The sequence below is a fragment of the Dipodomys spectabilis genome, unplaced genomic scaffold (assembly GCF_019054845.1).
Source record: "Dipodomys spectabilis isolate Male_0828 unplaced genomic scaffold, ASM1905484v1 ptg000145l, whole genome shotgun sequence".
Taxonomy (NCBI): domain Eukaryota; kingdom Metazoa; phylum Chordata; class Mammalia; order Rodentia; family Heteromyidae; genus Dipodomys; species Dipodomys spectabilis.
The window spans coordinates 21,916,576-21,937,783 of record NW_024870822.1 but is presented as its reverse complement, the minus strand read 5'-3'; the positions used below and the strand labels follow the sequence as shown (position 1 = coordinate 21,937,783).

Sequence of the window (21,208 nt, the reverse complement as noted above, 5' to 3'; positions counted from 1 at the left end):
TTTAGACTGTCCTGTCCTGTTGTGTTCTAGTTGCCATCTGTAGGTAGAGAGTGCCAACAGAAAGGCCAGGGTAGGAAAATAGCAGTTGTAGTGCATTTATATTGAAATGTCTTTGTTCAACTTCGATTCACCTAATTCAAGAAAATACATAAGAGAAAGGAGAGGCCTTAAGACATTTTGAGGTTGAATTCTAAAGAGATGGAATGTTTCCGTTTTTAGAGGTAGAGTAATTGGTATGTTATTCATCTCTAAAGCACTAAAATAATTATAGCCAATAGATTAATGCTTTTTGCCAAGATTACGAAGCATTTACACACACACAAGCACACATGAGGAAGTGTAAATACTATTATTCACATAACTGTAAAAGTACCAAGTACAGAGAAATTACTAAGTCACAGTCCCAAATCCAGTATATAGAGAGGAGCCAGAACATTTGTGTCTTTCTGTGACATGTCACTACTAGAGATTAGGAGAGAAACCAAAATGAGAATGGTACTATTAGAAATAACTGTACCTGTTTTAAGTCTGAGACTGATTGTTAGGATCCTGTGAGATAATTTGAGGCTCAGAATAGATGTTCTACATACAAATATTTTTCAGACTAAAGTGGCAGAGCTGAAATTCAATCCATAGGCTTTTGATTTTCAGTCAAGCAATTTTTCGATTACACTCTTCTTTCAAGAAATTCGGTACCTCAATGCGTAGCATTAATCAAAGCTTATTTGCCAAAGGCTAGATTGTTAACATTTAGGGCATTCCTTAAAGTTTAGAAATAGAACTTTTAAACAAAAAATTCAGCTTAAAAGGTTTACAGTAAACAAAATTCCTCACTTCATATATTCCTTCTAATTCATACTGATCATATTTTCTGTTAATCATATGGTAATATTTTCTATATATAACCAGGAAAAGTGAACATTAATTTATTTGAAAGACCCATTTGGAAAAACTCAACCCAAAAGTTGAGATGACATGAAAATATAAACCAGTGTCGTTCTTGGTATTTGATGTAGATTTTATGGAAAAACATGACCTTCTTGTAGAAGAAGGACAAGTTGAGGTAGCATGGTGGCTCTTGTATTTGGCATTGCCAAAAGAGGAGCCAGCTGAGTTAAAATCTAACACAAAAGGAATATTTCCTATGTACAGTGTAATAAAAGATATGGTTTGTACTGTTTACACTGAAAATTTTCTTCTCCATGTTCATGTTTTGTTTGTTTTGTGCTTAGGGTTGATGGTGCATGTTGATAAAAGAATTACTCTGGCAGCTTTCAAGCAACATTTAGAGCCCTTTGTTGGAGTTTTGTCCTCTCACTTCAAGGTCTTTCGAGTGTATGCCAGCAACCAGGAGTTTGAGAGCGTCCGACTGAATGAAACGCTTTCATCATTTTCAGATGACAATAAGGTTGATTAATCTTTACACAGTGAGAGTGCTTTAAAAGATAGCTTTGAAAACACCTTACACTATGATGGGAAATAACTTGATGGCTAATGGTTATTTGGGATGTTTGGATTGTTTTTCTTCCTCCTGCAAACAGTTGTTAAATACTGTGTGTGTCAGTTACAGTTGTAGGTGCTGGGGATTCAGAGGTAAAAGACATCCCTTCTTAGAGGGCCCTTAATCTAGGGGATTTGGAAAACAAAAATAAATAATGACATGAGAAAGTTGTTCTGCTCAGAAAGTCCATCTAAAACAATTTTTTTAATTTATAGATCACAATTAGACTGGGGAGAGCACTTAAAAAAGGAGAATACAGAGTTAAAGTGTACCAGCTTTTAGTCAATGAACAAGAGGTGAGTAATGCGTCTAAAGGTATTACAAGGATTTTTATCGTAGCTAACTAAATACAATAGTAATTTGTGGGTTTTTTACTAGTCTCTTGTTAGTATTATTTCTTTTTGCAAATCATATTGTCTTTGCTGCCATTATTCAGTTCTGTCATTGTAGCACAATTGTAGCTGTAGACAACATGTAAACCAGAGGAAATGCCTGTATCTCAATAAAGTTTTACTTGCAAAAACAGGTAACCATGAATTTGACCCTCTAGCCATTGTTTTTCCCTACTCTAAAGTGTTCCTTCAGAGCTGGAATGAGGCAAAAGCTTCCTGTTTTGAAAGAGATCAGTTGTTTCCTCGGAATTAACATATAATGCTACTTTCAATGAAACCGATTAGTACAGAGTGTGTAAGTACTGTGTGTGTCCAAAATCACCTCAGAACCCTCTCATTATGATGGTGTACTAACTGAAAAATAATTTTTTATATGCTCATACTGAAGCCTCACACTCTGATCCTCACACTCTCAACTTGGCTTTTTCACTCAAAGCTAGACCTCATCTTTACTTCTTACTTTTTGCTGGTTAATTGGAGATAAGAAACTCAGCTTTGGGCTGGGAAGGTGGCTCAGTGGTAGAGCGCTTGCCTTGCATGCCTGAGGCCCTGGGTTCGATTCCTCAGCACCACATAAGCAAAAAGCCGGCAGTGGCGCTGTGGCTCAAGTGGTAGAGCGAGCCTTGAGCTGAAGAGCTGAGGGACAGCGCCCAGGCCCAGAGTTCAGGCCCCACGACCGGACCAAAAAAAAAAAAAAAGAAACTCAGCTTTGTCTGCCCAGCTGGGTTTGAACTATAATCCTCAGATCTCAGCCTCAGGATCACTAGGATTCTAGGTGTGAGCCATCAAGTGTCCAGCTCAACAGATGGTTTATCAAGCACCTATCATACCACTTATTTGTGACCCATAGAGTCATTATCTTACATGTTTCTTATGAATTTGGTGCTTGTGAGTAAGTAGTGTGTCTCTTTTTGAGACAACATGTTTGGAAATTTAGTATCATTTCTCTGATTTTAATTTATCAAAGTGATTCATTGCCTCCCACTGGTGGCTTGTGCCTGTAATCCTAGCTACTCTGAAGGCTGAGACCTGAGGATTGAGATTTCAGCTCAGGTAGGAAAGTCTATGAGATTCCTATTTCAAATTAACCACCAAAAAGCCAAAAATGGATCTGTGGCTCAAGTGTTAGATTGCTAGCCTTGAGTAAGAAATCTTAGGGACAGCTCTATGCCCTAAGTTCAAGCCCCAGGACCAACACACACACACACACACACATGGGAGGCGGGAGGGGGATTCATTTTATTTTCTAAATTGTGATTATTTAGAACTGGAGGCTGGCTCAAGTGTTAGAATGCCAGCGTTCATTTTATTATAAGAAAGGAACTACAAATGAATTATCCTAATTAATCTTTACACTGACATAGAGGAAGTTACTGACCTCAATTTATAGTTGAGAGAACTTGCCCAAGCTGAGCTCCTAAGAGGGCTAAGATTCAAAAATAGAAGATAGACTCCTAAACTTAGGCCTTTATTGTCACATTGTAAAGAGTAGATAGAAGTCATCTTAATTCTAACTTTAATGTGTAATTCAAGCTCTCGTTATTTATATTTATATTCCCAGCCATGCAAGTTTCTGCTAGATGCTGTTTTTGCTAAAGGAATGACTGTACGGCAATCAAAAGAGGAATTAGTTCCTCAACTCAGGGAGCAATGTGGCTTAGAGCTCAGTATTGACAGGTAAAGTGAAATTACAATGTTATCAGACTGTGAAGAATGTATGGTCAGTTGATACAGATTGGTATGATTTTCTAATCCTAGAAGAATTAAATTTTTGTACTATTCAGAATTTTTGTAATAGTGGGGATTAAGCAACATTAAAATTCTGTTTGAATTTCCTATGGAGATTACAAAATTTGAAGTGCTGGGAATATTACTTCTGGATTTTTTCCTCCAAAAGTTAATTAATACCATTCAACTATTACTTAGTTTATTTTCCCTCATTATCAAATTAATATCAATTTTTTAAATTAAGAATTTCAAATCAAAGTAACCAACTGTGTTATGTTTGTAGGTTTCGTCTAAGAAAAAAAACATGGAAGAATCCTGGCACTGTCTTTTTGGATTATCATATTTATGAAGAAGATATTAATATTTCCAGCAACTGGGAAGTTTTCCTTGAAGTTCTTGATGGTACTATCAATATTTTTGTGAAGATACATCAATTAGAAATACTCCAAAATTAATAGAAGCCTATAGGTTAATTTTTAATGGAATATGAATTACCAGAAATGTAATGCAAAACATAGTATTTGTTGTTAAGCATAGCTATTACTATTGTATATTGACATGATTTCTATCCCTGGCTTGGGTTGAGGAGGGGGTTGTTTTAAATTCTTCTGGGTCCATTTTGGCCTTTGAATATGTTTTATCTCTAACTTTGAGAATACTACTTCCCTCTTACATAACATTGCAATTTGAAAGTTAGATTTTTTTATTATGCTGTGCAGAAAAAGAACTAATATTTTGCTGTTTTGTGTCCTTTTCCATTGTGGCTTTTTTTCTGTTGAGGCTGGTACTGATAATTTCTCAAAGATTTTGAGAACAGCTATGTTAGTTACCTAGGCTGCCATAACAATACTACAGAGTGAGTGGCTTAAAACAACAGAATCTTTTTTTTTCTTTCTTCAAACAATACATGTAAAAAAAAATTAGCTCAAACTATTGGACAAGCATAGAGCATTTCAATATTCATGAGCCTGATACATTAAACAAGACACCCATATTTAAATGCACCCTTGATTAAAGTTAAATTTATTTGTTTCTTCTTACTACCTTATTTTCTTTCTTTATTTTTAATAATCTTATTAAGGCATACTATTTTAATTACATATTTGTATTGACCAATTCCCACTGGTAGAAGTAAACCAGCAAATTTATTGAAATTTCTTCATTGAAATTTCATGTGAATAGATTCACATTTATCATTTTGAGATCCTTTATATGTATATGTGTGTGTGGGGGGGGGGGGGTACTGAGGCTTGAACTCAGTATCTTGGTTAGCTTTTTGTGCTCAAGACTGGTACTCTACTACTTGAACCACACTTCCCTTTTGGATTTTTGCTTCTTAATTAGAGATGAGTCAGATTTGTCTGCCCTGGCTAGCTTTGAACCATGATCCTCAGATCTCAGCCTCCTAAGTAGCTAAGATTATAGACTTGAACAACCAGCATCTGGCTTATTACAACAGGAATTCTTATCTCTCATCTTTGGAGTCTAGAAGTCTGAGATCAAGGTACTGGTGGGTCTATTCCTTCTAAGGTTTTGTAAGGGAGAATCTGTTCCATTCCACTCCCTGAGCTCTTAGAGGTTTGTTGGCTGTCTTCGGCATCCTTAGGCTTGTAGATGTAGTACCTCCACCTTCATCTTACATGGTGCTCTCCATTTAGGCTCATCTACCCAGACCATTTGGAGTCTGCCTTAGGGAAGACTTAACTTGATTATCAGTATAGAGAAAAAATAAGGCCACATTCTGAGGTACTAGGGATTTACACTTCATATTTTGGGGGAGAGAAATAGTTCAACTCAACAATTACCTAGAAGAACATCTAAATTTTTAACCTGTTTTCACTTTCAATTTGGGATATTTGAAGTATTGTGATTTTTTGAAAAAGATAGTGGGAAGAAAGTTGGCTTTAGGGAGATCACATCAAGGTAAATATTTTGTTAACAATTCTAGATGTTTTATATAAGATTCTGACAGGTTTTTGTTGTTGTTTGTTTGTTTGTTTGTTTTTGCCAGTCATGGGGCCTGAACTCTGGGCCTGGGTGCTGTTCCTCAGCTCTTCAGCTCAAAGCTAGCGCTCTACCACTTGAGCCACAGCGCCACTTCTGGCTTTTTCTGCTTATGTGGTGCTGAGGAATCGAACCCAGGGCCTCATGCATGCAAGGCAAGCACTCTACCACTGAGCCACCTTCCCAGCCCCAAGATTCTGACAGTTTTTAGAGTTGACCTATACTAACACCCCCACCTCCCACACATTCTTTTTTTTGGGGGGATGGGAGGGTCCGGTCGTGGGGCCTGAACTCTGGGCTTGGGTGCTGTCCCTCAGCTCTTCAGCTCAAGGCTAACACTCTACCACTTGAGCCACAGCGCCACTTCGGCTTTTTTCTTTTTGCTTATGTGGTACTGAGGAATCGAACCCAGGGCCTCGGGCATGCAAGGCAAACGCTCTACCACTGAGCCACCTTCCCAGCCCCTCCCACACATTCTTTTAGGTATAATTTCAATAGTTTAAATTCAGTAGTTGAAATTATATTTTTTGAATAGTTGAAATTCTGATTAGTTCCAAGTTAAGTGGGGAGGAAAGAAGTACCAATGTGCGATCTGCCTTAGTATATGGGCAAGTGCTTCAGATTGTGATTGCCTTCTGTGTCTAAGGGTCTTAGTGATAACCACTATATCTGGGTAGCTAGGAGGTGATGCTAAATGGGACAGAAATTGCCCTTATATAGGGAAAGAATTGGTCATATATTTGCAGAGGTAGATTATTTAGAAAGTAGTGCATAGCTATCATGTATACATATATGTACATTTAAATTGCTATCATATATACAGGTGAGACACTCTGACACTTGGGTCCACACCCCTTTTACTTCCAGTGTTTTTCTGGTTAATTGAGAATTTCTTGGATTTTTCTGCCTGGGCTGGTTTCAGTCCAGATCCTCAGATTTTAGCCTCCTAAGTAGCTAGATTTATAAGCAAGAGTTACATGGCCATATCAGTATATATGTTAACATGTAAACATTGAGTCATGTGATTAAGATTAAATTTAAAAAAAACTTTTTTTAGCTGTAGTTTGCCAAGCATTGCTTATTCCCTGGTGCTACAAAAATAAGTAATAGCAGGTTGCCCACCATATGTACGCTGTCTGTGGAAGACTCAGAGCTGCAAACCTACTATTCTAAAATGAGAGGGCACCGGTGGCTCATGCCTGTAATCCTAGCTACTCAGGAGGCTGAGATCTGAGGATCACGGTTCAAAGCCAGCCCAGGCAGCAAAGTCCGTGAGACTCTTATCTCCAATAAACCACTAGAAAACTGGAAGTGGCACTGTGGCTCAAGCAGTAGAGCATTTGAAGAGTGCAGGAACAGCGCCCAAGCCCAGAGTTCAAGCCCCAAAACCCACCAAAAATAAATAAATAGAAATAAAATGAGAGGTAACAGGGTACTGAATCAGTTCCTTCACTCTTATACATACCACAGAGACAAGTGACATCTGAGCTAGATTTTGAGGACTTGATAAATTGAGGAGTAAATGAAAACAAGTGTTAATGATATCTTTAGTAGGAAAAAGGAATAAAATGAAGGTGGCTTGATTGTGATTTTTTATTAGAGTAGTAACCACTGGAGAAGGAAAGATTGAAGATCCAGGGAGGAGAATAAACTGCAAAATGTTCAACAGGAATCAGGAAGGTGTAGAATTAGCAGTATTGGATGAAGGATGGCTTATAAAAGAACAATTGTCTTCTGAGACTTGAGGGAAGAATAAATGTTTTATTCTCAAAAGACTTGGGATAAATGGTTTCTTTTGTTCCCACTTTTAATGAGTAACACCTGGAGTAAATCTTTTTAAGTCAGGAACTACAGGAAAAGTCAAATTATCAATTCTTAGGCTATATTATAAGGGTACAATCTTGCATGTTCTTAGGAATAGAGAAGATGAAGTCCATGTCACAGCTTGCCCTTTTATCACGACGGTGGAGGCCTTCAGAAATGAAGTTGGATCCCTTCCAGGAGGTTGTGTTGGAAAGCAGTAGTGTTGATGAATTGCGAGAGAAGGTAAGTTCATTTTAAACAAAATGAAGCTGATACATGTTTTTCTTGTATTGCCAAGTGACTACCAACCCACTATTGACAGCAGGTTCTTTTGGTCTTTGTTATGCTTTATATCATACTCTGGTTGATGCTTTGAAAATTACTTTGGCTCCTAGTCATCTAGAAGTAGACCTTAACTTTCTGCACTTGAATCAACTTTATCCTAAGTAGTTAGGATTAGTTAGAAGTAAGTAAATGTCTAAACAAACCAAATGAAGTGGACTGAAAATCCAGATGAAGGTTTGTTCTGTATTTTGTAGTGGAAACTAAAAATCTTTGCAGAAAAGGTGATTTATTCCATCAGTGGTACTAACTCAGTAAGCATTTTGAAAATTTTATCTTTGTGCTTAACACCGGACACAAAAATGAATTCTAAATATATTAAATTTATATAAAAAATAAAGCAAAATAATAGACTGGCCAAACAATAATGATAAAATAAAACCTACAAAACAAACTATAAGCAAAGCTAAAAGTCTTAAAACAGAGAAAAAATTATATGAAACATGATTTCCATAATTTATATGAAGCTACTTTCTTAAGAGAGGATGAATAGTCTAATTTAAAAATAGGCAAACAAGGCACACAGGAAATGTACTCATTACCTTATATATGTAACTGTAACCCCTCTGTACACACCTTGACAATAAAATTAAATTTAAAAAAAGGCTAAGAACATGAATAGATCAATAAGTGCCAGCCTCCGGAGCAACAGTTAAAAGAAATACCCATGCAGTGATAGCTCATATTTGATAATTTTAATGTTAAATAAGTAACAATGCAGTACCACCTAGGATGAGGAATGAGTTAACCAACAGATTCAGTTAAGCCAAAGGAGTCTCACTCAGCCTCAACTTTTACAAGTTCATATTGGCCTAGGGCTGCCTTAAGGATGGTATAAGGAGATAAAGGTTAGATAGCAAGTTACCCAAGAGGGTGGAAAATGGGAAATACAGAAGTAAAGTGGTAGGCAGTTTCAGTAACAGATCCAGGATGGCAGGATAAATAAATAAATTGGGACCTGTCTTTTGACTCAGATGACTGAAGATCAAATATCCACACATACTAGAGTTTTTCTACTAGTATCATTCAGATACCAGTGAAATCTGTTGCCAGTCACAGACCCACAGGGTTCTAGGGTTCCCACAAGCAAGCAATTTATATCTCATTAATTTACATATATATGTAAATATGTATACTTTGTATCTCATATACATATGTGTGTATATGCATAGCATGTGTAATATTTGCAAAAATATGTATGGAAATACATGCACACATATATTAAAACCTCATTTTCCCCATTTTCACTTAGGGTAGATTTAGAAACTGAAAAGATAGCTGAAATTACCAGTGTTGAGAAAACAGGTGATATGGCATGCTTGGATTGTTGAAATTGATGTAACTTTTTCAAGCTTTCATTTGGTACTGTCAGTATTCCAGAAGTACAATTTCATGTCTAGGACTTTGATCTGTGAAAGTTACTTTGTATCAAATTCTCTATATAATATTATTGCATGGGAATATTGCATAAATATAGTTTTATGTCAGAATTGTGTGAATGTATTTGTGTATATGTAGGAAAAAATCTAGATAAAATATACTAATTTGATGTTTCTGAGACATATTTGTGGAGTCAGCAAAAGAAAATTCTACTTTCTACATTGTTTGTATGTGGCACTGGAGTTGAACTATGGACTAATACTTTTAGGGAGACACTCTGCCACTTGAACACAAACTAGAGCCCTTATAAGCTTCCATATCAAACATGTTATTTTTCTAAAACTAAATTATTTCTGTTGGAGGTATAAAAGGAAAATAAGCAAATTTATTTTAATGAACTTACATAGATTTTATCTTTTACAGCTGACTGAAATCAGTGGAATCCCTCTGGAAGATCTAGAATTTGCCAAGGTAAAGCCCAAGAGTATTTGCATCTGCAGATTGAGACACACTAAACATGGCAAATAGTGTGATTTATACATTCTTTCATTTTTCTTTAGGGTAGAGGAACTTTTCCTTGTGATATTTCTGTCCTTGATATTCACCAGGATTTGGACTGGAATCCTAAAGTTTCTACCCTGAATGTCTGGCCTCTTTATATCTGTGATGATGGTGCAGTCATATTTTACAGGTAACATTGAATATTTGTTGTTTCATGTGATAAAGCATTTTTGGTGTGCATAAATATCTTGTTTCCATTTCTAAACTATGGTTTTGGTATCATTTGTCACTAACCAATATAGTACAATAAAAGTCATGTATTATTATTCGAAATCTTCTAGTAATCACATTAAAAATAGTAAAAAAAAATGTAAATTTAATAAAATGATTTTAATTTATCAAAAATGTTATTACAGGCTACCAAAAATTTTTAAATCATTCATGGGATATTTTACATTGTTTTTCTTATTCTAAGACTTAGAAATGTTATATATTATACTACTTAAACATCTTTATCAGGACCAGACATACTTCAGTTGCTCCATAGCCATGTATGACTAAAGGCTACCATATTGGATAACACAGATACAGAGGAAAAATGACTAATTCTTAGACCCTGGCAGGTGTAGGTTGAAACCTACCTTTCATTATTTACACAGCTCTTTATCTGTAAAATGATGACAGTGATCTCTTTCTTGTAAGATAATAGGAAAACTAGAGCTATTGCCTAGCATATGCCATAAGTGTATGTTCAATGACATTAGATATTGTTACTTTTAATAATGATGAGGAGGAGCTGGGAAGGTGGCTCAGTAGTAGAGCACTTGCCTTGCATGCATGAGGCCCTGGGTTCAATTCTTCAGCACCACCTAAGCAGAAAAAAAAAAAAGCCAGTAGTGGCGCTGTGGCTCAAGTGGTAGAGCGCTAGCCCTGAGGTGAAGAGCTGAGGGACAGCGCCCAGGCCCAGAGTTCAGGCCCCACGACTGGACCTCCCACTCACCCCCCCAAAAAAAAAATTGAGGAAATTATTCTGTGCCTTTTTGAGAAGGGAGCAATGTGCTGGCATGACAAACATGTTAGAAATCTAGGATATTCTGGTAGCTGAGGTTATATAACTTCCCCAGTGACAAATCAGATTTCATTATCCTCCTGAGAAACATCAGCGTATTCAAGCTTGAATTAATAGAGGCAGATGGCTAACTGGTCTAATACACAATTCATGTTTATATTTTAAATAAAGAGATAAAACAGAAGAAGTAATGGAGTTGACAGATGAGCAACGAAATGAACTGATGAAAAAAGAAAGCAGTCGACTCCAGAAGACTGGACATCGTGTGACATACTCACCTCGAAAAGAGAAAGCACTAAAAATATATCTGGATGGAGCGCCAAATAAAGACCTGACTCAAGACTGACTCTGTTAGTATAGCATTTTCATGGGGGAATTTGTGGTTTTAATTAGATGGTTCACTACTACTGTGTAGTGCCATTTGGCCGGACATGGTTGGGATAACCCAGTGTGATACCAGCACTGATTGGACAGTCCTTCACCAATCAGAAGCTCAGTGCCCAATGGGCACTGTTTGACTTGGAATCATGTTGTGCACTATAGTCAAATGTACTGTAAAATGAAAAAGGGATGTGCAAAATAATAAAATCCAAGCAGAACCTGCTACTATAAAAGGGGAAGGGGAATGAGCAAACTTCTCTCAATGCGGACAAATGTGCACATAGCTGCTAGTGAAACTAGCTTCAAACAGGATGCTCATAGCTTAATAATAAAAGCTGTGCAAAGGCCATGAGTGAATGAATCTTCTGTTTATTTCACTGATACACACATTACCTCATTGACAATTCAGAAGTAAATGCAACATGTCTTGACTCTTGGAAAGAAGCTAAAAGGAGTTGAAGAAAGAAATTCTTAGAACCAGCCATAACCCAGAAAGAATTGTGAAGTTATGATCTTATTTTGTTTCATTTTTACAAAGTGTTAAGAACATGATTCTGGAAAATATTTCAAAACATTTCCCTTAGAGGGCTCCCAGCAGGTGGCAGCTCAGATTGCTGCAATTTTGTAATTACCATTGATTGTACTTAAGTTCTGGGTGCAGAGAATATATTTAACTCATTCGTTTAGCATGTAAATAAAATTATCCTGTTGAGTTGCCATAATTACAGTTCAGCTATTTCCCATGGTCATTCTCTTTGCATATCATTTGTTCTGTCCATGTCTACATGGAGAAGTTGAGCAGTCGATGTAAATGTTGCACTCAGTGGGGTTTCTCAGTGCTGGGTCCCATAGGGGATTGTATTTGCCCTTGTTAATGAGGTTTTTCTGTCTAGCAGCTTCATTTTCCCCCCTTTGTACATTTACTTTTGAAGATTTCAAGTTTGAAGCTCCTAGTGCTTGTAAACCCTGTATTAATTTTTAGAGTCATTTTGTAGTTCCATGTGGTTTAACCTTGCTGGACATGTTCTTCCATCATATGGAACGAACTTGCTACTAAATTGCGGTGCAGGCCAACGCAGTCAACATGATTGATTTCATTGCAGTCTGTTGTCAGAATCAGCAAGCTCTTGCTTTGCTAAATGAAACTATACAATACACACAACTCTACATAAATTTTGAGATTCTAATTTATAAACATCAATAAAAAGGTTTTGGTAAAACTTTTTCATGCAGATGCTGTTTACAACAATGAACATGCCAATAAAACAGTTGTTCATTCTGTTGTGTTACATTAGTCATTAAATTTTTGTGAATGAAGAATCTGGGTTAAGAACAGATTTGTTACTTTAAATATAATATTTTGTAAATGTATTGAATAAATGTTTCTATGATAAGGTATATAAACAGTAAAGTTCTCGTAAGAGGGATGAAAAGTATTAATATCTAACTTTGAGGGGGATCCTGTCAGTACTTCAGAATCAGATTCTGATCTCTTTTCTTTGATGGAGGATGTAATAGGAAATAGCATTAAAGTTGGCTATATGGTTTGAATATAGTCATTGAGAATTCTATATCTTAAAAATCTCTTAGAATCAACAAGGAAAAAATCCTTTGTAAGGTATTTTTCTGGCTAATTTTTCTGTGTAAACTGTACAGCTTTCAGCAGAGTCTTCATTTAATTGGTGGTGTTCTGAAAGGAAAAATCAGAAACATTTGTGAGGAAATGTCTTGTGGGTTTCTGGATTTGATATGAGGCAAATTGGTGGTGGCCCAGGCCTGTTTTCTGGGGATGTAGGGACTAATAACTAGGGTTTGTTTCTAGGATTTACTTCTGGCAAGCAGAGGAGGCAGACTTGTATGCAAAATGGGCTTTGGGGTTTGGTTTGCTTTGCTTTGGTTCGCCTTAAGAGTAAATGGCAAAATTTTCTGCTCCTCCTCCGTCTGTGCCTTCTGCTCTGGTTTTGTTGTTGCTCATTTTGTGTTTAACTGCTACTTCTAAAATAAGCATATTGCAAATACCAAGAATAAAGAAAATATATTTCACTATAGAAAAGAAAAAAATAAAAGCTTTTTGCATTTCAGTGCCTGATATAGTGAGTGAAAACACAATGTTGCACTTTAATAATCTCAGTAAAGAATATGGCGAGATTTTCAGAATGAGTTTGTAGAGGTAGGAGGGATTGGTTACCAGAGGTAGGGTACCATGTATCTCTGTCCCCTGGGCCTTAGAGTCAGGTAAGCAAACTCTAGAGGCAGCTCTGTGTCAAGTGCCTGAGCCAGTGAGGGTGGAGCCTATGGTCCCCTGTTCCCTAAGACAGGGAGGCCAAATGAGTTGTGACCCGACATTTCTGCTTCAGAAATGTAGGGTGAGAGGTGCCTTCTGGCCAAAGAGCTGAGTTATGGTTCCAAGACCAAGCCTTGTTCCAAGACCTAGCTGGTCTGCAGAAACCTGCTAGTTGAAGGTCTGCTTCTCAAATCAAGAAAGTATACCAAGGACAGTAATCCTGTAAGACAAAAACAGTGCACGAAGGAAGCCTGTTTGTTGATCTCTTGTAATGGAAAATATTATGGAAAATACAATTCTGAGAAGATGGTATTCCACCTACAAAACAGTGAAGAGCCACTAGTGGCATACGCACTGTTTGGAGTGGTTTGTGATACTTTATACACGGTGGCTGAAAGAGCGCCAGTCATCAAGTGCACAGCATCACCACACTGCAGTGCTGTCACTAAACCCAGAAGTGATCTGGGAATGTATGAATCACAATAAAAATCTTTTGTTCTTGTCATTGGCAAGTATTTCCTTTTTGATTGGATATTGACGTCCCTCTGGAACTGTCCTGTTCTTCAGCATCAGGCCCTGACCAACTTTGCACTTGATACTTGCAAATTATGATCTTTAGTACAGTCACTGAATAGGAAACTCTGAATTAGCAAGTTTTGGGTTTGCTAAATAAAACTATTCCGTCCAAACAATTCTGTGTAATTTTTGGAAAACCAGTATTCCAGTCGCCAACAGTCAAAAACTAAGAATTCCATGATTCTGGAGCCTGATAGAAATTTGTAAGTATGTTTTTTTCTAGGAGGATTGAAGGGAGTTATATTGGACCTTTCGCAGTCCAGAGAAGCTCATGGTCACCTTGGTTTCGTGTGAGAAATCAAGAGGCTCTTTCCATGTGATGAGGAAGAGGGAGACCATGACATTTGGTTAGATCCAGTGTTAATTTTTTACAACTTGGCTTTCAGAAACAAGACAACTGGATAAATAAGAATGCATTGAAGTATGTGTGAACATTTTTTAGAGAAATATCCAGCTGTAAGTCGGGGCCAGCCTGGGACCACTAAAGATCTCAGGCAATGCTGTGTCCCATTCCCCTTGTCAGTACTTTTCACTTCTCAGCTACTAACCACCCCAGAGAGATCAGTCTTTGTGGGTTAGGACCAAGAATTTTTCAGCCCCAAATTATTTTATTAGTAGTTGTTTTGCTTTTTTATAGTACTGGGAATGTGAACTCAGCCTGAGTGCTCTACTCCTTGAGCCTTGCTTGCCCTAGTCCCACCCCCAATTATGAGTGAATAAAGCCCTCCTGTGTTCTCTGCCCTATTGCTGCCTCCCCTCATAGACAGTACACAGTTTCCAGCCTCCAATATGAGACTGAAGAAGCCTGCTTAGAGTCCAAACTAATGAACCAGGTAGGCCAAGTCCCACTTCTGTGTAATCCCAGCACCTAGAAGACCAAGGCAGGAAGATGGCCAGCCTGAGCTAAGTGAGACCCTAGGTTAATCCTACCCCTTCCCCCAATAAAAATTTCTAACTTGTGGAAATGAATAAGCAGTAATGGTTTTTCTTGTTGCTCATTGTATTATGGAGGTTTCCCCTGGGAAATGGGTTCTCATCAAGCTTTCAGTGACATCCTCTAATTTTAATCACTTTGAGTTACTAACGTGATCTGATCTTAAATTGAGATCAGATGTTAAATTCAGCCTCTTCAAAGTTCCATGACTGCCTCCTCTTCTCCCCTGCCCCCCAGCTTGCCACTGTGCTATCCCCCCTGGGAGGAGAATGTGTGGTCAGACTGCTCTTCCTGCAACACTTGTGATGGCAGAAAGTGGTAGGAAAGATGGAATGACATCTCTTCCTGAACTGTTGCCTGTTGGTAGAGGTGAGGCCACACTGCTTGAATCTTACAAACTTGAAAGCCGTTGTTCCACAGATCCTGTCTGCAAGAGACTCAACTCCAACACTGAGATTCTTGTGAAATTTGACTACGTCTTTTGCCAACCTCTCTGCAACAGAAACACTGCACCTTCACACGGGGCATCTCCTGCCCCTTTTTCCAGGCTTATTTACACAGAGTAACTCTAGTGCTGCTGTCTCCATGGCAATGCCTTCCATTAGTCCTGTGCAACCATACTTGGAACTCCAGCTATTGAGGGTAATCTCAGCAAATTATCTGCATTTCTGGAAGATTTAGCGTTTACAGAAAATAGGGACACTTGCCCCTTTTCTCATTGTGCCCTCCCTCTCACACCTTGCTTCTCTTCACTCCTACGCTGCCTCCCTTTTTTCTAGCTGTCTGTGAAAAGCTCAGCCAGTGGTGCTAAGTTCTCCTGCCTGTTCGGTATCATGCAAATAGTTCGTGAGGAATGCTTTGCAAAATGACAGGGTCATGGAATTTTGTCTATAATAATATCAGTAGCTAGCTTTAGAAGTTTCCAGAGACACTGGTGACCAGGATTGGTTCTTCCCTAGCCCCCAATTTTCAGGGCTCAGCTTCACCTCTCTAGGGTAAGCAGAGTAATGGTTTCCCACAGATGACCATGGCTTAAATCCTGCATCTTGTGAATGTCTGTCTTATGTGGTACAGAGACTGCTGATGAGGTTAAGGTTAAGGATATTGGCATGAAAGATTTTGCTGATTCTGGGAAAATTATTCTGATAAGATTGAGGAGAGGGCTGGGAAGGTAGCTCGGTAGAGCGCTTGCCTTGTATGCATGAGGCCCTGGGTTCGATTCCTCAGAACCACATAAGCAAAAAGAAAAAAAGCCGGAAGTGGCTCTGTGGCTCAAGTGGTAGAGCACTAGCCTTGAGCTGAAGAGCTGAGGGACAGCGCCCAGGCCCAGAGTTCAGGCCCCACAACCAGACCCCCCCTCCCCCAAAAAAGAAAAGATTGAGGAGAGCTCAGTTTTAAAAGTAAGGAACCTTCCACTACAGAGAACCAGAGAGACAGTACTTGAGGACAAACCTGCTATTGCTGGCTTTGAAGAGGGGGCTATACGCCACCTTAGAAGCTAAGAGGCAAAGAAGTAGATGCTCCTCTAGAGTGTCCAGGAAGGACCCCCAGATGGCTGCTGCAGAACCTAATGTCACACCCTGAGCATCTGTTCTCACATAGGGACAAGGACATAAGGCTCTCTTCTTTGCGACTTTCCTTTTGTTGGCCAGAAGGGAAAATCTTCTGAATAGAAGCTTTCTGACAGCTATTTCCTTACATCGCCTCACCTCCCTTGACCCCCTTGCTAAGCAGCCTAACTCAGTATTTGCCATGGCTTCCTTGACAGGAACTGGATCTGGAGAACAAGAAGTGAGAGTCAAAGAGCCACATCTAGTCACGTTTTCCCCCACTGCATATAGAATTGACTGTCCATCTACTCTAGATGTGGATTTCAGCTAAGTGTTATGCAAAGCGCTTCCTTCTGTTTTGGTGACTATGATAAAGGAGAGCAGGATAATCAGGAGAGTGAGCTGTTTTTATCTCCTTTACCACTGCTCCTTTGGCACTAATACAGAGCCTGGCATATGGTGGGTACTCAACATTTTGTTGTTGGATGAGTAATGTTCAGCTTCCTCTCCAAATAGTTATTCAAGCTTTCCTCACCTTCAAGCCAAGGCCAATGACTTGATGTTTCTCCTATACAGCACTCCTCTTTGCTTCCCTCCTTCCCTTCCTCTGCCCATGGCCCAGAATGCCTTTCCTGCTCCCTCTGGTTTCCTGAGAAACTTTATACCATCTTTGAAAGCCAGTTCCCACACCATCTCTCCAAGCCAAGCTCTGCATCTGGGATTCTGCAATACTCTAATATTGGGCTGTGTCTGTACTGTTGCTTAATTTAGCTATGTCTCCTCCCTCCTTAGACTGTGATGCCTTCAGGGCAGGGACACTCTGCCAATGTGACACCCCAAGCACATGTCAAAGCTCAGGTGCTGAGCAGGCACTTAGCACATACTTACTGATCTATAAAGATGAAGAGTGTTCCTGGTGCTTTGTTGAGGCTGAATAGAGAACTGCTCTGTATGTGACCATATTTGTATACTGGACATACTACTAGGTATTGTTTCTGACTGACCTCCCATCTTCTTACACCCCCATTTCTTCATCCATTAAATGAGAAACACAGTAACAGAGTTCAGTGAAGATGAAATGAACTAATTTGGGTAGACTGCCCAAATCTGATGCCTACCAGTCTGCTGACCTAAATATACAGATGGTAGCCTCATTATTACAGTATCTAAAAATCTTACTATATCATTGCCCTGCTATAAAGTGTGAGAGAAAGTATCCTTTAGAGCCAATGTGTTAAAGGCTTGGTTCCCACAAGGGTACTATTGGCAGGGAGTATAACCTTCATCTTTGGCTGGGGGGAGGAAGAGATAGTGCACTCTTAAAAAAGGAAGGTGGGACTCCAGTCTCCCAATTTCACTTCCCAGCCATGAGGTGAACAGCTTGGCCTCCACCATGATGTGCTGACCTCCACAGTTTCCAAGCAACAAGATCATGGGCTGAAACCTCACACACTGTGAGTCAAAGCAAACCTTTTCTCTTTGTAAGTTAATGATCTCTGGTGTTTTTGTTACAGTGACAGAAAGCTGAATAACATGGGCTCAGGACTACATTTGAATCCAAGAAAAAGACTCAAATATCCGATTTGTTCTTTCAGGAGTGAAGTATTTACTCTCCTAAGATTAACTTTTTCCATCCAGAAAATAGTTAAGATTTCTGAACTATTTCAATGCTGAAAAAAAAAAAAAGGGTGTGTATGTGTGCTCAGATGTCTGGAAATCTTGATTTTATGGAAGAAATCTTTTTTTTTTCAATACAGGTCATTTCTATTTTATTTTACTGGCTGAAAGAGTTTTATATTTTATTCAGAGTCAAAAGGAAAAAAGCCCAAGAACTACGGAAGAGTAGTTGAAGTGATTTATGCCTGATTTTTAAATGCAGCATATGTGTTTATACCTAATTTAAAACTCAAAGAAAGCATGCTTATACAGTGTGTGCAACTTGAAAATTTAATAACTCTGGATGGAAACAATTTCTGGCACCTAAAAAAATATCCTTTGAGGGAGGACATCCAGTTCAGTGTGTTCAGTGTTGGTTATTGCAGCCATATTTCACTTTCTCCATGTGGCTCATACTGCTCTAAAGGTGCTGTGAATGATTTTGCAGATTTCATTTACAATCCTGGCTCTACCATTACCTAAGTACGTTTTCTGCAAGTTAACCCATGTTCCAATAGTGCGCCTTCAAAGTTGCTAATACAGGCACACTGTCCATGCCACTGGTCTCCATGAGAATAACCACTCCATGTCGTCGTTTCTCATAGAAATTTAATCTCAGAGGGGACATAAGAAGTCGTCTGACCTTGATTCCAGATATGCCTCAAACGGAACACTCATTTTCCTTCCTTTTGAGGGTGTTGGTGGTGGCCCTGAGGCTAGTTTGGGGTACATGGGAGAACACATGGTTTGTTGTCACACCTCCGTGATTCATCTGATCACCCAATAAAACTAGCTGTGCAACTTGTACAGGAAACTGAGTCTTCAAGGTCCTTGAGAAACAGAAGAGTTCCTTCCCCAGAGAGTGAGGGCAGGAAATGACGGGTGTAGGAGCTGAGGGAATGACTGAGGGATGGATGGGTAGGAAGTGGAGTGGATAGTGGGAAGTTGGGATGAGCAGCACAGCTGACCCCAGGCAGTTGCTTCTGCCCACCAGGAGAACTGCAGAAAAAGTCAGGGGCTGTTTCTGCCAGGATAATGTTTGCAAAGCAGGTACCCTTTTCCACACACCCCACCCCCACCCTGCAATCGTATCAAGGGGAGCCTCCATCTTATTCTTCCTCTTCTCCTTTAGACAATTCTCAGTTTGACATAGAACAAAATATATCATCTGTCCACTATAGAGGCAAAGTGGCCAACAGTATGGGGCTACTGGGCCCCACCCTCCTCTTGTGCTGCAGAGAGCAGAGAGTGCATGGATTACAGGTGGGGTCTACAAGACAAACACATGACATCTCATTTTGTCAAGCCAAAGTGAAAATTTACTGGGGAGGGAACACAGAGAAAGCCTGGCCAGCCCACAGCTAGGGGACACACCTGAAGAAATAAATTAGCCACTTCTATTGCACATCTACCCACTGCATGGGTCTGGAGCTAAATCTCCTTTCCAACCAGAAGCTCAGTGGGGGGATCCCTGGGCATTATCTCCTGGGCCAGGCTCCTCTCCAGGTCCTCTAGGTCCTGGCGCACTGCCTCCATGATGTCGCCATCTTCATACTCCATGGGGACGTCCTTGGGCAGCAGGCCTTCCTCAGGTTGACTGCCAACGAAAGCTGGCTTGCACACGTACACCAGGCTGTGGCTGGGGAGAGAAAGGCTGTGTCTTGGCCAGGGGGAAAAGGAGGTCTCCAGGCTCTGTACCAGCCTCCAGCATCACCTGCACAGCACCTCCTCATATGGCTCAACAAGGCTCTCCTCCTGCAAATGTCTTACTAAAGATGAATTGGAACATTGTCCTCCAGCAGAGCAACCCACACCAACTGTAGCCTTGGCTTGCTGGAACTGCCTCTACTGGCTTGGTAGCACAGCGAGAGCCCCAAGACTCTGGGGCTTGAGGCTTTAGAGCCATATGGCGTCCTTTCAGCTGCCTGCCCATCTGGACTCCTGACAGGAAGCCTGACAATAAGACACACTCTAAACCCCCACATCAGCTGCACTTTTGGGGTCCCTGGAAGTCTACAAGAGGGAATTCCATCTGCCCAGACACCCTGGATTCTGCTAGGACAGAAGATTGAATACTGCTGGCACAACCAAAAAGATCCAGAAATGGAGCTGTAGTTCTCATTCTCTCTCTCTCGTTCTCTCTCTCTCTCGTACTCTCTCTTTCTCTTTCTCTCTTTCTTCCCCCACCTTTCCTGAGGTGGGGCTTGAACTCTGGGCCTAAGCACTGTCCCTGAGCTGCTTTTACTCAAGGTTGAGTGCTCTACCACTTGAACCACAGCACCACTTCTGCTTTTTTGAGTAATTTACTAGAGATAAGTCTCACAGACTTTCCTGCCCAGGCTTGCTTCAAACTACAATGCACAGATCTCAGCCTCCTAAGTAGTTAGGATTACAGATGTGAGACACTTGTACCTGACAAACACAATCTTGAATGAAAAAACTGAAGGGCAGAGTTCAAGCACAGAGTTCAAGGCCCAGTGCTGGCATGCATGCACACAGACACACACACAAATACTAGTGTGCACATACACAAAGCAGATTAAGTACAGGCTTCTAGGAGGACAGAAACAGGTACAGAGATACTGGCGGTGTCTGAGCCAGTTCTGGCAGCCTCTGACACTTTGATGGTCCATTCCTTTCCCTCCTGCCTCTCAGCCAGCACCCTGTCCTCCAGCTGGACAGGCGTCCATCACAATGATGGGCCTGGCTCCTCCACCAGTCTTTGTTCTTTTCTCCCACACTCTCTCCTTGGGTCATCTTCTTGGGAAAATTGTCACCATCCACAGTCCCAGATCTGCACCTCAGAACCCCAACCTGTTATCCCAAGGACAGTTCCATTTATACCCCCCTAAACTGCAACCACATCTTCCTCAGGCTCTTCAGAAGTGCTGCATGGCACTTCATGTGCTCTCTGCACCTAGCGGGAGAGGCCTTACCTGTGTGGCTGGCAGAGAAGGCCACTAGCACATGGGCATCGGTCCAAAGCTCCATCAGGCTCCAGCTCCCAAGTGATGAGGTCAAGCAGCCGGCTGGCAGGATCATGGCAGAGCTCGCCCTCCATGGGCAGGGGTGTGCACACAGGGAACAGCAGGCCTGGAAGCAATCAG

At 40.1% G+C, this 21,208-nt stretch overlaps 2 protein-coding genes across 3 annotated transcripts in view; one reads left to right on the top strand and one right to left on the bottom strand.

Annotated features, from left to right (window-relative positions):
• Positions 1-11,823, top strand: part of Usp47 (ubiquitin specific peptidase 47) — a 96,317-nt gene extending 84,494 nt beyond the window's left edge. For both annotated transcript variants that reach the window (XM_042691718.1, XM_042691719.1), the window contains 8 exons: positions 1,233-1,408; positions 1,717-1,797; positions 3,455-3,570; positions 3,905-4,023; positions 7,541-7,671; positions 9,574-9,621; positions 9,711-9,841; positions 10,892-11,823. In XM_042691718.1, coding sequence (XP_042547652.1) covers positions 1,233-1,408; positions 1,717-1,797; positions 3,455-3,570; positions 3,905-4,023; positions 7,541-7,671; positions 9,574-9,621; positions 9,711-9,841; positions 10,892-11,066 — 977 coding nt within the window. In that variant the 3' untranslated portion in view covers positions 11,067-11,823. The remainder of the gene's footprint in view (positions 1-1,232; positions 1,409-1,716; positions 1,798-3,454; positions 3,571-3,904; positions 4,024-7,540; positions 7,672-9,573; positions 9,622-9,710; positions 9,842-10,891) is intronic.
• A 6,870-nt stretch (positions 11,824-18,693) lies between these two features.
• Dkk3 (dickkopf WNT signaling pathway inhibitor 3) overlaps positions 18,694-21,208 on the bottom strand; it is a 32,397-nt gene continuing 29,882 nt past the window's right edge. Inside the window, exons 6-7 of the mRNA XM_042691428.1 lie at positions 21,038-21,194; positions 18,694-19,740 (exon numbers count right to left, since the gene is read on the bottom strand). Of these exons, the coding sequence (XP_042547362.1) occupies positions 19,533-19,740; positions 21,038-21,194 (365 nt within the window). The 3' untranslated portion in view covers positions 18,694-19,532. The remainder of the gene's footprint in view (positions 19,741-21,037; positions 21,195-21,208) is intronic.